Source organism: Microcaecilia unicolor, chromosome 7 (assembly GCF_901765095.1).
Source record: "Microcaecilia unicolor chromosome 7, aMicUni1.1, whole genome shotgun sequence".
NCBI lineage: Eukaryota > Metazoa > Chordata > Amphibia > Gymnophiona > Siphonopidae > Microcaecilia > Microcaecilia unicolor.
Genome location: NC_044037.1, coordinates 134506871 through 134523315, shown reverse-complemented (window position 1 = coordinate 134523315; position 16445 = coordinate 134506871). Strand labels below are relative to the sequence as shown.

The following is a 16445-nucleotide window of genomic DNA, read 5'->3' as shown; positions in this document are numbered from 1 at the left end:
TGAGCAGCAGCTCTGGATGCAACATCAAAAGAGTCATAAGCACCCCTGGACAGGAATTTACGACACGCCATCAGCTGCCTGACCACCTCCTGAAAAGGCCTGGCCTGCTCCGGAGGGAGCCTGTCCACCAAGTCCGCCAGTTGCTTGACATTGTTCCGCATGTGTATGCTCGTGTAGAGCTGGTACGACTGAATCTGGACATGAGCATGGAGGACTGATAGGCCTTCCTCCCAAAAGAGTCCTGAGTTCTAGATTCTCGTCCCGGGGGCGCCGAGGCAAAATCTCTAGAACTTTTGGCTCTCTTTAGAGCAGAATCCACAACCATACAGTCGTGAGGTAACTGCGACTTCATCAACTCAGGCTCTCCATGGATTCAGTACTGGGACTCAACCTTCTTGGGGATGGTGGGATTAGAGAGTGGTTTCGTCCAGTTCTTCAGCAATGTCTGCTTAAGGACATTATGCAGAGGAACAGTGGACGACTCCTTAGGTGGTGAAGGATAGTCCAGGCCTCGAACATCTCGGCCCTGGGCTCATCCTCAGATACCACGAGGAAGGGAATAGCCACAGACATTTCCCGCACAAAAGAGGAGAAAGAAAGACTCTCTGGGGGAGAAAGCTTTCTTTCAGGCGAAGGAGTTGAATCAGAAGGAAGACCACAAGACTCCTCAGAAGAGAAATATCTGTGATCCTCTTCTTCTCCCCATGAAGCATCCTCCTCGGTGTTGGGCAAGAGTTCACGAACTGCAGTCCGAAACAGGGCCCGTCTCGACTCAGAGGAACCATGTCCTCGATGACGACGTTGAGAAGTCAACTCCCATGCCGGCGGCGATGTTGACAGGGAGTTGAAATGGGTGGCAGCCGAGGCCGATGCCGCAAGCGGCACTGGGGACTGCACCACAGGCACAGAGCAAGCTGCCGCTTCCATCAACGGTACCGAGGGCACAAGCACCCCTGGTACCGGAACAGAGTGACGCATCAGCCCCTCCAGGAGACCTGGAAGAATGGCTCGGAGGTGCTCGTCCAGAGTGTCTGCCGGGAAAGGCTGTGGGGCCGGTGTAGGAGCCGGAGGCAGAACCTGTGCAGAGCAAAGAGGCTGTACCGGACAGACAGAAGACAGATGCACCGACACCTCTTGGATGGTGAGCGGTCCTCCCGGCGTCGACGCTTCTCGGGTGCCGAACCCCTCGATGCCCCGGAGCTCCTGGTACCGTGTGTGGAAGGAGATCGATGCCGATGCTTCTTGGCCTTTGCTCGATGCACGGCATCAGTACTCCTCGATACTGATGAGGAGGACGTGGAATCTACACACCTCCTCGGGGTCGGGTCCGAAAGTTGTCGGTCCCGATGTGCCTGCACAGCAGGAGCCTTTGAGACAGGTGGAGACCCACTTGATGGCTCACTGTTCCCAGCGTGTGGTGGTCTCCGGACAGGTATTACCTGCTCTCCCGATGTCAATGCCATCCCCGGTGCCGATGTTGACGCCGCCGACCTCAGTACCACTGTCGACGTTGACGCCGAAGTGCTGGGCAAAGCTCCAAACAGACGTTCCCGCTGAGCTTTTCTCGACGCCTTTGTTCACTTTTTAATGCTAAGACACAACTTACACGCGTCTGGGCGATGGTCGGGCCCAAGGCACTAGATACACCATGAATGGGGATCAGTACCTGAGATTGCTCGGCTGCACCGACTGCACTTCTTGAAGCCGCTGGGAATCCTCGATGTCATGGACGTAAAAATAGCGGCGGCGCGGTCAAAATGCTCGATGGTGCCAAGAAAAAGGGCAGAAAAGGGAGAAACGCGAACGCGCAGCCAAAAGGGGCCGCGATGGCAGCGAAAGGAAACTTAAGAGGGCCAATTATAAAGTTAAGGGCACTTCTTTTTTTTTTTTTTTATAAATAAGAGCTCAACAGAGCACAGAAGAACGGAAACGAATGAAAAAGCGCAAAAACTTGCGAAAAAAAACCGAAGGCTCTTTCTTAGGGGCACAGAGAGACACGGAGAAAAACCGCTCTCTACCGCGGAAAGAGAAAAAACTGACAGGACTCTCGCGTGACAGGCGGGAAGCAGATGGGCGCGCCTGCGCACGCTCGAAGGCTCTAGCAAACTTCTGTTGCTAGGAAGATTTTCCGGTCATCTGGGGCTGCCGTGGACGTCACCTATCAGTGAGAACAAGCAGCCTGCTTGTCCTCGGAGAAAAGTTCAACACATTTTATGCTGCTTATCGCACAAATAGCAGTGGATTTCCCCCAAGTCAATTTAATAATGGTCTATGGACTTTTCCTTTAGGAAGTCGACCAGACCTTTTTTAAACCCCGCTAAGCTAACCGCCTTTACCACATTCTCTGGCAACTAATTCCAGAGTTTAATTACACGTTGAGTGAAGAAAAATTTTCTCCGATTCATATTAAATTTACTACTTTGTAGCTTCATCACATGCCCCCTAGTCCTAACATTTTTCGAAAGAGTAAACAAACAATTCATGTGTACCCAGTCCACTCCACTCCACTCATTATTTTATAGACCTATATCATATCTCTCCTCAGCCGTCTTTTCTCCAAGCTGAGGAGCCCTAGACGCTTCAGCCTTTACTCGTAGGGAAGTCGTCCCATCCCCTTTATCATTTTCGTTGCCCTTCTCTGTACCTTTTCTATATCTTTTTTGAGAAGCGGTGCAGAATTGAACACAATATTCGAGGTGCGGTTGCACCATGGACCGATACAAAGACACTATAATATCTTCATTTTTGTTTTCCATTCTTTTCCTAATAATACCTAACATTCTATTTGCTTTCTTAGCTGCCACAGCACACTGAGCAGAGGGTTTCAACGTATCATCAACAACGCCAATCCCTTTCTTGGTCGGTGACTCCTAATGTGGAACCTTGCATTATGTAGCAATAGTTCGGGTTCCTCTTTCCCAAATGCATCACTTTGCATTTGCTCACATTAAACATCATCTGCGATTTAGACTCCCAGTCTCATAAGGGCCTCTTGTAATTTTTCACAATCCTCTTGCAATTTAACAACTTTGAATAACTTTGTGTCATCAGCAAATTTAATTACCTCACTAGTTCCTCCCATCTCTAGATCATTTATAAATATGTTAAAAAGCAGTGGTCCCAGCACAGACCCCTGGGGAACCCCACTATCTACCCTTCTCCATTGAGAATACTGACCATTTAACCCTACTCTGTTTTCTATCCTTTAACCAGTTTTTAATCCACAATAGGACACTACCTCCTATCCCATGACTCTCCAATTTCTTCTGGAGTCTTTCATAAGGTACTTTCTCAAACACCTTTTGAAAATCCAGATACACAATATCAACAGGCTCGCCTTTATCCATGTTTGTTCACCCCTTCAAAGAAATGTAATAGATTGGTGAGGCAAGATTTCCCTTCACTAAATCCATGTTAGCTCTATCTCATTAATCCATACTTTTGAATATGCTCTGTAATTTTGTCTTTATAATAGTCTCTACCATTTTGCCCGGCACCAACGTCAGGCTCACCGGACTATAATTTCCCAGATCCCCTCTGGAAACCTTTTTTAAATATATGCGTTACATGGGCTACCCTCCAATCTTCCGGTACCACACCCAATTTTAAAGATAAATTACATATTACTAACAATAGTTCCGCCAGTTCATTTTTCAATTCTATCAGCACTCTGGGATGAATACCATCCAATCCATGAGATTTGCTACTCTTCAATTTGTCAAATTGCCCCATTACATTCTCTAGGTTTATAGAGATTTCATTCTGTTTCTCCGACTTGTCAGCTTTGAATACCATTTCTGGCACCGGTATCTCTCCCAAATCTTCCTCAGTGAAGACCAAAGCAAAGAATTCATTTAATCTCTCTGCTACGGCTTTGTCTTCCCTGATTGCCCCTTTTACCCCTCGGTCATCTAGCGGTCCGATTCTTTTGCCGGCTTCTTGCATTTAATATACTTTAAAAAATTTTTTTACTATGTGTTTTTGCCTCCAATGCAATCTTTTTTTCAAAGTCCCTCTTTGCCTTCCATATCAGCGCTTTGCATTTGACTTGACATTCCTTATGCTGCTTCTTATTATTTTCAGTCGGTTCCTTCTTCCATTTTCTGAAGGATTTTCTTTTAGCTCTAATAGCTTCCTTCACCTCACTTTTTAACCATGCCGGCTGTTGTTTGGTCTTCCTCCCTCCTTTTTTAATACATAGAATATATTTGGCCTGGGCTTCCAGGATGGCATTTTTAAACAGCATCCACGCCTGATGTAATTGGGAAGCCAAGCCAGTGCTGGATAGACTTCTACAGGCTGTGCCCTGATTGTGGTTAGACAGTTTCAGCTTCAGTAGCTGGAAAACAAGGCCAGTGCTGGGCAGACTTCTATGGTCTGTGCCCTGAGCGTGTCTGAACAGATTTGGATGGGCTGGAGTGGGGCTTAGATGACAACTTCAGAAGTTTTATTTATTTATTTATTTAGATTTTGCTCACATCTTTTTCAGTAACAGCTCAAGGTGAGTTACATTCAGGTACAGTGGATATTTCTCTGTCCCGGGAGGGTTTATACCTGAGGCAATGGAGGGTTAAGTGACTTCTCCAAGATCTCAAGAAGCAGCAGTGGGATTTAAACAGCCACCTCTGGATGTCAAGACGGGTGCTCTAACCACTAGGCCAATGCTGGACAGACTTCTACAGTCTGTGCCCTAAAAATGGCAAGGACATATATCATACATTAAGCTATGAGTTTATCTTGCTGTGCAGACTGGATGGACTGTCATCTATGTTACTATCAGGAGCATTTTCGAAAGAGAAGGACGCCCATCTTCCGACACAAATTGGGAGATGGGCGTCCTTCTCTCACGGTCACCCAAATCGGCATAATTGAAAGCTGATTTTGGGCGCCCTCAACTGCAGTCTGTCGCGGGGACGACCAAAGTTCACAGGGGCGTGTCAGAGGCGTAGCAAAGGCGGGACTGGGGCGTGTTTCAAAATGGGGGGGGGGTTAGACAGATGGCTCCACTGTCGACAAGATCAGCGTCCACTGTCGGCAAGAGATGGGCGTCCTCGGCTGATAATGGAAAAAAGAAGGGCGTCCCTGACGAGCATTTGGTCGACTTTACTTGGTCCATTTTTTTTCATGACCAAGCCTCAAAAAGGTGCCCAAACTGACCAGATGACCACTGGAGGGAATCGGGGATGACCTCCCCTTACTCCTCCAGTGGTCACCAACCCCCTCCCACCCTAAAAAAAAAACTAAAAAAATGGGTTTTTTTGCCAACCTCGAATGTCATACCCAGCTCCATGACAGCAGTATGCAGGTCCCTGGAGCAGTTTTAGTGGGTGCAGTGCACTTCAGGCAGGCGGACCCCAGGCCCATCCCTTCAAAACCCACCCGAAACCCACTGTACCCACATGCAGGTGCCCCCCTTCACCTCTTAGGGCTATGGTAGTGGTGTACAGTTGTAGGGAGTGGGTTTGGGGGGCTCAGCACTGAAGGTAAGGGAGCTGTGCAGCTGGGAGCAATTTGTGAAGTCCACTGCAGTGCCCCCTAGGGTGCACAGTTGGTGTCCTGGCATGTCAGGTGAACAAATGCACTATGAATGCTGGCTCCTCCCATGACCAAAGGGCTTGGATTTGGTCGTTTTTGAGATGGGCGTCCTCAGTTTCCATTATGGCTGAAAACCGGGGACGACCATCTCTAAGGTCGACCATCTCTAAGGTCGACCATCTCAACATTTAGGTCGACCATCTCTAAAGTCGACCTAAATGTTGAGATTTGGGCGTACCCAACCGTATTATCGAAACGAAAGATGGACATCCATCTTGTTTCAATAATACGTTTCCCCGCCCCTTCGCCGGATGTCCTTAGAGATGGACGCCCTTAAAGATGGTCATCCCCGTTCTATTATGCCTCTCCACTTGTTTCTGCCATAATGGAACAAAGCAAAAATGTCCAAGTACCTTAAATGATGAGATGACCACTGAAGAGATTAAGATATGACCCACCTTACTGTCCCAGTTGTCACTGACCCCCTCCTACCCCCCAAAGATGTGAAAGAAACCAGTCTCTATGACTGTTTCAGATGTTATAGCCAGTCCTGTTACAGCAGCAAGGAGGTCCCTTGAGTAGCCTAGTGGTTGGTGCAGTTGACTGTAGAAAAGGGGACCAGGTCCATATCCCACTTTAACTGGTACACGTGTAGTGGAAAGTGTGAGCCCTCCAAAACTCACCAAAAACTGTACCCACATATAGGTGACACCTGGAGACATAAGGGCTACTGTAATGGTGTACAGTAGGTTTTTGGTGGGTTTTGGAGGGGCCTAGTGGTTAGGGTGGTGGACTTTGGTCCTGGGGAACTGAGTTCGATTCCCGGCACAGGCAGCTCCTTGTGACTCTGGGCAAGTCGCTTAACCCTCCATTGCCTGCCACATAGAGCCTGCCATGAGTGGGAAAGCGTGGGGTACAAATGTAACAAAAAAAAATATATATATAAGGGGTAACGTTGAGATGTATACCTTGGACATTTTATATGAAGTCCACTGCAGTGCCCCCTAGAGTGTCTTACTGCTCTCCTGGGATGTCTGTGTAGCCAGTTCACTAAGAATGCAATGGCTTGTTTTTCCCTTTGACTTTTTTTTTTTTTAAATGGTCCTAAAAGATAGATGAACTGAGTAGAAAAATGTCTAGCAAATAGCCATTTTGAAAACAAAAAGCTGGATGTTTTTCTGGTTTGAAAATGGCCATGTTCGCTACTGGACATTTTTCATAAAATGTTCAAAATCGGATTTAGATGTCATATTGAAAATGCCCCTCAATGAGACTATGTATAAAGAGTTGATAAACATAAAGAAAGAATTGTTGGAGATTGACATACAGTATCAAAGAAAATATGTTTGCTTTCTATAAAATGTTTTAATTGTAGCCAGCCGAACAACTGGAAGAATGTTTCTGGGTTAGGGTGGATACTGCTCTCAACCAGTATCTTGAACTTCAGGAGCTGGAAGAGAGAATCTCAGTCAGAAGCTTGAAGGTTATCTTTGGTCAGTTGCTCAAATCCAATTTTAGGACAAGTTTCTCTTTTAATAACTGGAGTGTGAGTGCGAGACAAGGAATTATAGTTCTCTGTCAGTGGTTGTAGGTTTCTTCCTGTAAGTCTACTCAGCACCTCAAGAATTTGTTTTTCCTTTTCAAACATCTATGAAAAAGAAAAAGCACAATTCATTTATTTATCCTTTGTCACAGAAAGTAATGAGGTAAACTAGTGCTCACATTAAGAAAAGAGAGAATGTATATCTTTCACAGTCTTACTGTATGTTTCAAGCATTTAAACAAAAAACAATGCTTTAATGCTCTCAGAGTGGAGGAGTAGCCTAGTGGTTAGTGCAGTGGACTTCGATCTTGGGGAACTGAGTTTGGTTCGCACTGCAGCTCCTTGTGACTCTGGGCAAGTCACTTAACCCTCCATTGCCCCTAGTACAAAATAAGTACCTGAATATATGTAAACTGCTTTGAATGCAGTTTCAAAAATCTCAGAAAGGCGGTATATCAAGTCCCATTTCCCTTTCCCTCTCTAAAACAGCAGTTCCACGGTGTTTCAAGATATTTAAAAAGGAATGTTTGTTTGTATGAGAGAACCAATATTTTGAGATTTCTCATGCAACACCCAGTCAGTCAGGTTTTCAGGCTACCCACCATGAATATGCATGAGATAAATATATCTCATGCATATTCAGGGCTTAATTTGTGCCGGAACAAGAGTGGAAGAGCGTTCTGGCACTTCTTTGGGCCCAGAAAGTAATGTCACCACCCATGAATTCCTCCTCAACCCCCTGCAGTCAGGTTTCTATCACTTTTTCTCCTTCTCTAATGCACAATGGTATCCCTTCTTTCCTCTTCCCACCCCCTATACCTTTTCAGTGCTGTCTTCTCATTTTAGAGGTTGCTGGCAGTGAGCAGCAATTCATTATGTACTGCTCATGGTGACATCTCAGCATTCTGCAACTTCCTGTTTCAGAATTGGGGGGAGGGTCAGACAGATGGCCCCACTGTGAGTTGCTGTTTGTGGAAGGCAACCTCTAAAACAAGAATACAGCTTTGAAAATGTATGGGAGGGGGTGGGAAAAGGAAGGAAGGGATGCAATTGTGCATTAGAGAGAAGAAGAAAAAGGGAGAAAAACCCGACCTCGCTGGGAGGGGAAGAGAGAGACTGATGAAGGGAAAGCAAGATAAAAGCTGGGCCAGAGGTAGGTGGGGAAGGAGAAATGCTGGGCTAGCAGTGGGTGGGTGGGTAGGAAGCAGAAAAGCCTGGTCGGGTGGTGGGAAACAGAAAAGCCACGGGCCGAATGGGGAGGCTGCAGCAGAAAACATGCGGGCCAGAGGTGTAGGAGGAGCAGAAAAGGGGGGCCAGGGGGTGGGTGGAGCAGAAAAGCTGGGGACTGAAGGAGTGAATGGAGCAGAAAGGGGGAGCCAGGGGGTGGGTAGGTGGAGCAGAAAAGCCGTGGGCCAGAGGGGTAGATGGAGCAGAAAAGGGGGGCCAGGGGGTAGGTGGGGGGTGGAGCAGCAAAGCCACGGGGGCCAGTAGAGGGTGGGCGAAGCAGCAAAGCCACAGGGGCCAGTAGGCGGAGTGGGGGGTGGGCGGAGCAGCAGAGTTGCAGGGGCTGGCTGGGAGATGGGTGGAGCAGCAGAGCCAGGGGTGGGCGAAGCAGAAGAGCCATGGGGGCCAGCCTTGGGGTGGGCAGAGCAGCAGAGCTGGGGGTGGGCAGAGCAGCGGGGGCCAGTAGGGGGTGGAGGGGGAAGCAGAGCCAAAGGGGCTGGCAGGGGGGTGGGTGGAGCTGTGGGGGCCAGCGAGGGGTGGGCAGAGCCCGGCAGGGGGTAGGGGGTGGGCAGATCAGCAGAGCCCAGCAGGAAAGTGGACAGAGCAGCAGCCACAGGGGCCGGCAGGAGGGCAGAGCAGCAGAGCTGGGGGGTGGGCAGAGCAGCAGAACTGGGGTGGGCGGAGTAGCAAAGCCGCGGTAGCCGGCAAGGGGGTGGGTGGAGCAGCAGAGCCGCGGGGGCCAGTAGGGGGAGTGGGGGGTGGGCGGAGCAGCAGAGTTGAGGAGGTCAGCTGGGAGGTGGGTGGAGCAGCAGAGCCGGGGGTGGGTGAAACAGTGGAGGCTGGTAGGGGGTAGGCGGAGCAGCAGAACCACAGGGGCTGGCAGGGGGGTGGGTGGAGCCACGGGAGCCAGCAGGGGGGTGGGCAGAGCAGCAGTCGCAGGGGCCGGCAGGAGGGCAGAGCAGCAGAGCCGCGGTACTACTACTACTACTACTACTATTTAACATTTCTAAAGCGCTACCAGGGTTACTCAGCCCTGTACAATCTAACAAAGAAGGACAGTCCCTGCTCAAAGGAGCTTCCAATCTAAAGGACAAAAAAGTGCAGTCAATCAAATTGGGGGCAGTCTAGATTTCCTGGATAGAGGAACAATGGTTAGGTGCCGAAAGCGACATTGAAGAGGTGGGCTTTGAGCAAAGATTTGAAGATGGGCAGGGAGGGGGCTTGGCGTATGGGCTCAGGGAGTTTATTCCAAGCATAGGGAGAGGCGAGGCAGAAAGGGAGGAGTCTGGAGTTGACGGTGGTGGAGAAGGGTTCTGAGAGGAGGGATTTGTCCTGTGAGCGGAGGTTACGGGTAGGAGCGTAAGGGGAGATGAGGGTAGAGAGGTAATGAGGGGCTGCAGATTGAGTGCATTTGTAGGTTAGTAGGAGAAGCTTGAACTGTATGTGGTACCTGATCGGAAGCCAGTGAAGTGACTTGAGGAGAGGGGTGATATGAGCATATCGGTCTAGGCGGAAGATAAGACGGGCAGCAGAGTTCTGAACGGATTGAAAGGGGAATAGATGGTTAAGTGGGAGGCCAGTGAGGAGTAGGTTGCAGTAGTCAAGGCGAGAGGTGATGAGAGAGTGGATGGTGTGCTCAGAGAGGAAGGGGCGAATTTTGCTTTTGTTATAGAGAAAGAAGCGACAGGTCTTGGCTGTCTGCTGGATATGGGCAGAGAAGGAGAGGGAGGAGTCGAAGATGACTCCGAGGTTGCGGGCAGATGAGACGGGGAGGATGAGGGTGTTGTCGACTGAAATAGAGAGTGGAGGGAGAGGAGAAGTGTGTTTGGGTGGAAAGACAATGAGCTCGGTCTTGGCCATGTTCAGTTTCAGGTGGCGGTTGGACATCCAGGCAGCAATATCGGATAAGCAGGCTGATACTTTGGCCTGGGTTTCTGCAGTGATGTCTGGTGTGGAGAGGTAAAGCTGGGTGTCGTCAGCATAAAGATGGTATTGGAAACCATGAGATGAGATCAGCAAGCCCAGGGAAGAGGTGTAGATTGAAAAAAGAAGGGGTCCAAGGACAGATCCCTGAGGAACTCCAACAGAGAGTGGGATGGGGGTGGAGGAAGATCCATGAGAGAGATAAGAGGAGAACCACGAGAGGACAGAGCCCTGGAACCCAAATGAGGATAGTGCAGCAAGAAGTAAACTATGATTGACAGTGTCAAAAGCGGCAGATAGGTCGAGGAGGATGAGGATGGAGTAGTGACCTTTTGGATTTGGCAGAAACAGGTCATTACAGACTTTAGTGAGTGCCGTTTCTGTCAATGTAGAGGGCGAAAACCGGATTGAAGCGGATCGAGGATGGCATGAGAGGAGAGAAAATCAAGGCAGCGGCTGTGAACGGCGCGTTCAAGTATCTGGAGAGGAAGGGTAGGAGGAGATGGGGCGGTAGTTGGAAGGACAGGTAGGGTCTAGTGATGGTTTTTTGAGAAGTGGTGTGACTACAGCATGCATGAAGGTGTCAGAGACAGTTGCAGTGGAGAGAGAGAGGTTGAGGACATGACAGATGGGAGGGGGGTGACAGTAGGAGAGATGGTGTTTAGTAAGTTGGTGGGGATGGGATCAGAGGAGCAGGTGGTGCATTTTGAGGAGGAAAGAAGGTGGGCGGTTTCCTCCTCGGTGATATCAGGAAAAGAGGAGAAGGAGGCCTGGGTTGGTTGGTTGAGGGAGTGGGTTAAAGGGTGAAGAGGAGGAGGTGGCTTGGTAGTGAATTCGAGGTTGATCTTCTGCACCTTGTCACGGAAGTAGTCAGCTAGTGATTGAGGAGAGAGTGAGGGGGGGTGGGAGCAGAGGGCACTTTGAGGAGGGAGTTAAGGGTAGCGAAGAGACGACGAGGGTTGGAGCCGAGAGAATTAGTCAATTGGGTGTAATAGTCCTGTTTGGCAAGGAATAGGGAGGACTGGAAGGAGGATAGCATGAATTTGTAATGAATGAAGTTGGTATGGGTGCGAGATTTCCTCCAGAGGCGTTCGGCAGATCGGGCGCAGGAGCGAAGGTATCGGATGCAAGGGGTCAGCCAGGGCTGGGGATTAGTACGCCTTGTGGGACAGGAGATGGATGGTGCAAGTGTGTCCAGAGCAGTGGAGAGAGTGGCATTGTAAGCAGAGACAGCCTTGTCGACAGACTCAGAGGACATGTTGGAAGGGAGGAGATTAGAGATACAAGAGGATAATGTGGGAGGGTCGACAGCCTGGAGATTCCTGAAAGTAGTGGTTAGTGTTGGGTGGGACTGAGGGGGAGGGTGATGAAGTGTGAAGGTGATCAGGTGATGATCTGAGAGAGGAAGAGCAGAGGCGCAGAAATTGGAGGGTGAGCAGGTAGAGGAGAGAACGAGGTCAAGACAATGGCCAGTTTGGTGAGTAGGGGTTGTGGAGCTGAGCTGGAGGTTGAAGGAGGATGTCAGAGTGAGGAACTGAGAAGCGTAGGAGTCGGATGGGTCATCAGCATGTATGTTAAAGTCTCCAAGAATGAGGGATGGAGATGAGGGTTCAAGAAAAACGGAGAGCCAGGCATCAAAGTCGGTAAGGGAGGGAGGGAGGGAGGGAGGAGGGAGGGCCTCAAGGGGGGGGGGGTGGTGGGTAAATGACTGCAACTCTGAGTGGCAGCGGGTAGAATAGACGGATGGAGTGAACTTCAAAGGATGAGAAGCAGTGAGACTGCGGTAGGAGGAGGGGTTGAAAACTACAGGAGGGCGAAAGTAGAAACCCGACTCCTCCTCCGCGGCCAACTGGGCGGGGAGTGTGGGACAAAAGATAACCTCCATGGCACAGGGCCGTGACTGAGGCAGAGTCGTCGGGGGTGAGCCAGGTTTCAGTTAGGGCGAGCAGTTGGAGGGAATGGGAGATGAAGAGATCGTGGGTGAAGGAAAGTTTGTTGCAGACCGAGCGGGCATTCCACAGGGCACACAAGAAGGGGAGGGAAGAGGGGGGGGGAGGAGGGGAATAGAGATAAGATTGGAGACATCCCGGAATGGTTTGCATGGATAGGACGAGGACAGGTATGGGGACCTGGATTGGGATTGATGTCTCCCACGGATAGCAGGAGAAGGAGCAAGAGAGTGCGGAAGAGGGTGGGGGAGGTAGGGTGACGAAGGCGACGAAGACGGGATGCGCTTAGGAGGAATGGGGATGGGTTAATGGCAGGAAGGAAGTGATGAAGGTTGAGAGCTAGGAAGGAGGAGGGGGGATAGGAGAGATGGTGAAGTGGTGAGGGACGGGGGTGGGTAAGGTACTGTAGTAGTGAGCAGGACGGGAGAGGACATGGATGGGCAGTGAGTTCCTGTGGTAGACAGCGGTAGGGGGAAAAGATTAGGAAGGGACAGGGCAAGGAAAAGAATGTGTATAGGGGCCATGAGTAGTGACTGAGGTGTTTATGGGTGCCTATGTAGTGACTGAGGTGTTAAGCAATAGATAGAGTAACTGGGAGAAAAATAGATGTAAAGAGAAAAATGCCCCGGATACAGCTGTGAGGAAATGCAGAAGGGCTGCAAGTCCTCCACAGCACCTGGCGGGAGCGCTGGGCACCTAGAGAGGAGGCCCTGAGTGGATCGGAGCGGACCTGGGAGTCACCCCGGAGAAGGCTGAAATGATATGCAGATGAGCTGCAAGTCCTCTACAGCACCTGAAAGGCAGCCAGTGGTAGAGCTGGGCACCTCTCAGCTGATGAAAAGGCTTACCAGGGGTTAGGCCGAAGCCAGCATTCCTCCCCGAGGGTAGCCTGATCCTAGCCAAAAAAGCACCTGGAAACCCATGGCACCTGGACCGAGGGCCCTGGGAAGATCGGGGTGGACCTGGGAGTCACCCCGGATACAGCTGTGAGGAAATGCAGAAGGGCTGCAAGTCCTCCACAGCCCCTGGTGGGAGTGCTGGGCACCTAGAGCGGAGGCCCTGAGTGGATCGGAGCGGACCTGGGTCACCCCGGAGAAGGCTGAAAGGATATGCAGATGAGCTGCAAGTCCTCTACAGCACCTGAAAGGCAGCCGGTGGTAGAGCTGGGCACCTCTCAGCTGAGGAAAAGGCTTACCAGGGGTTAGGCCAAAGCCAGCATTCCTCCCCCTGATGATCGCCTGATCCTAGCCAAAAAGCATCTGGAAAGGCAGCCACTGGTAGGCTACTCTTTCACTCCTAGCTCCCCCCCAACCATGCCAAGCCATAATGAGGGACTACACATACACCCCTCCTCCCTTATCCTGGCCCCCACCTTCATAGTGCTAGGAACATTGGCAGCAGCTCCCTAAAGTACAGTCAGGTGGCCATATGAATACCAATATCATCTTTATGCTGACGACACCCAGCTTTACCTCTTCACACCAGACATCACTGTGGAAACCCAGGCCAAAGTATCAGCCTGCTTATCTGACATTGCTGCCTGGATGTCCAACCGCCACCTGAAACTGAACATGGCCAAGATTGAGCTCATTGTCTTTCCACCCAAACCCACTTCTCCTCTCCCTCCACTCTCTATTTCAGTCGATAACACCCTCATCCTCCCCGTCTCATCTGCCCGCAACCTCGGAGTCATCTTCGACTCCTCCCTCTCTCCCCTGCCCTCCCCTCCATCCATGTCCAGCAACTCTCCTCTCTCCCTTGCCCTCCCCCCCATGTCTAGCAATTTCTCCTCTCTCTCCTCCCTCTCATCCATGCCCAGCGATTCTCCTCTCTCTCCTCCCTCCCATCCATGTCCAGTGATTCTCCTCTCTCTCCTCCCTCCCATCCATGTCCAGCGATGCTCATCTGCCCCCCGAGTTCCAGTTCCAACTCCCCCTGCCCGACCTGCCTGCCCTCTTCTCCCTCAACAGCCCTCCTTGCCTTTCTGCCGCCCAGCCAGCGCTTAAAACTTATTTTACCTGATTGAAGTCATGACTGCAAAAGAAGCAGAGTAGAGCAGGCTCGCCTTCAGCTTTCCTCTTCTCTCTCAGGTCCCACCCTCATTTCCTGTTTCCGCAAGGGCGGGACGTTGAGAGAGCAGGGGAAGGCTAAAGGCGAGCCTGCTCTATTCTGCTTCTTTTGCAGTCATGACTTCAGTCAGGTAAAATAAGTTTTAAGCACTGGCTGGGCAGCAGGAAAGCAAGGAGGGCTGTTGAGGGAGAAGAGGACAGGTAGGTCGGGCTGGGGATATTGGAACCGGAACGTTGGATGACTGACGGCCGGGAAAATATTATGGGTGCTCGAGCACTCACAGCACCCACGGAGTCAGTGCCTGTGCTCTGTTCAGATAATAAAATGTACAATTTAAGATCTAAGGATATGAAGAAGAGGTTTAAAGAAAGAAAGTACACAGAAAAACGTATAGATGAATGTTTTAGAAGAGCAGCTGCTATAGAGAGGAAAACCCTACTTAAATCTGTTAACAGACAAAAAAAAAAACAAAGTTAATATGCACCATGCCATTTACTCACATGTGGAAAGACATAGTTAAAGTTCTAAGGAAGCACTGGCATGTGATTCAGAAACTTGAATGTTTCTCAGAGAATGAATGGATGGTGGCATACAAAAGAAAACGCAACTTGAGAGATCTGCTTGTACCCTCAACATTGTCCCAGATTAAAGATAAGAATGTACATCCCTCTGGCCACTATCAATGTGGTGGTAGTTCCGTTTCCACATCCAATATGAACACCAAATGTTTTATCCATCCAACCACTGGAAAGAAGTTTGTTTTGAGGTACTTCTCAAACTGTAAAGTTGTTGAAGTGGTGTATTTGCTGTATGCCTATGTGGTCTGTTCTACATGGGAAAAACTAAAAGAAAATTTAAAATCAGAATTATGGAGCACAGGCGTGTGATTAAAAGCCAAGCTAAGGACAAGCCTTTGGTTGACCCACTCTAGCCAAAGTGAACATTCCTTTGAGGACTTTAAATTCATTAGCAGTTTCTAGAAAATCATGGTGAGATCTGGACATACTTCTTCTATATACACCTCTGCTCTTAACATCCTCATCCATTCTCTAGTCATCAACCAAATAGACTACTGTAATTCCTTTTATCTCAGTTTGCGTGTAAAAGACAGTCATCGCTTACAGCTGGTTCAAAATTCCGCCATCATCTCAAGAAATATGATCACATAACTCCTTACCTCAAAGTCTCCCACTGGCTGCCTATCTCCTATCGTATCACCTACAAGACCCTTCTACTTATTTTCAAAACCCTTATCTCTTCCAAACCTCTTTGTTATTTTCTTTATTTTTTCACATTCACAACAAGATAGAAGTCTGCAATTTGTTAAGCAACTCGTATTACAATCAGCAGCAAGGGCAACAACTAAATGTGATACAATTGCAACAGAGTGTGGTTCTATCTTTCTCATAATGTTATGGTAGGAATACATCAGTTAGATAGTTATGATCCCCCCAAATCCCCCCCCAAACCCACTGCCCACAACTCTACACCATTACCATAGCACTTATGGCTGAAGGGGGGTACCTAGATGTGGGTACAGTGGGTTTTGGGGGCAGTTTGGAGCGCTCCCATTTACCAGCACAAGTGTAACAGGTAGTGGGGGATGGGCCTGGGTCCACCTGCCTGAAGTCAACTGCACCCACTAACAACTGCTCCAGAGACCTACATACTACTGTGATGGAGCTGGGCATACAGGCTGGAAAAGAAGTTTTTAAAAGTCTTTTTTTTTTGGTGGGAGTGGGTTAGTGACCACTGGGGGAGTCAGGGGAGGTCATCCCCGATTCCCTCCGGTGGTCATCTGGTCATTTAGGGCATTTTTTTGGGGACTTGTTCGTGAAAAAAAAAGGGTAAAAAAAAAGTGACCTAAATTCGCGCTAAAAACGCCCATTTTTTTCGATTATAAGTCGAAGGCGCCCATCTCTCCTTGGCCGATAACCATGCCCCAATCCCACCTTCACCACGCCTCCGACACGCCCCCCCCCATCAACTTTGGCCGTTTCCGCGATGGAGTGTAGTTGAAGGCGCCCAAAATCGGCTTTCGATTATACCGAGATGGGCGCCCATCTCCTGATTTGGGTTCAAATATGGGCGCCCATCACTTCTGAAAATAAGCTGGAAAGATGCTCTAATTGCTCAGAATTTTTGCAGATGAAAACAAATTATTCTTACTAAAGTATTGATTTGATATTCATAAGTAAGTC

The 16445-nt window shown here is 49.5% G+C and overlaps 1 protein-coding gene across 4 annotated transcripts in view; it reads right to left on the bottom strand.

Annotated features, from left to right (window-relative positions):
* Positions 1-16445, bottom strand: part of YBEY (ybeY metalloendoribonuclease) — a 383228-nt gene that overhangs the window by 211975 nt on the left and 154808 nt on the right. For 2 of the 4 annotated variants that reach the window (XM_030210680.1, XM_030210682.1), the window contains one exon: positions 6770-7183. The exons of the other annotated variants lie outside the window; for them this stretch is intronic. In XM_030210680.1, the coding sequence (XP_030066540.1) occupies positions 7001-7183 (183 nt within the window). In that variant the 3' untranslated portion in view covers positions 6770-7000. Of the gene's footprint in view, positions 1-6769; positions 7184-16445 lie in introns of those variants that run through there. 4 annotated transcript variants of the gene reach the window in all.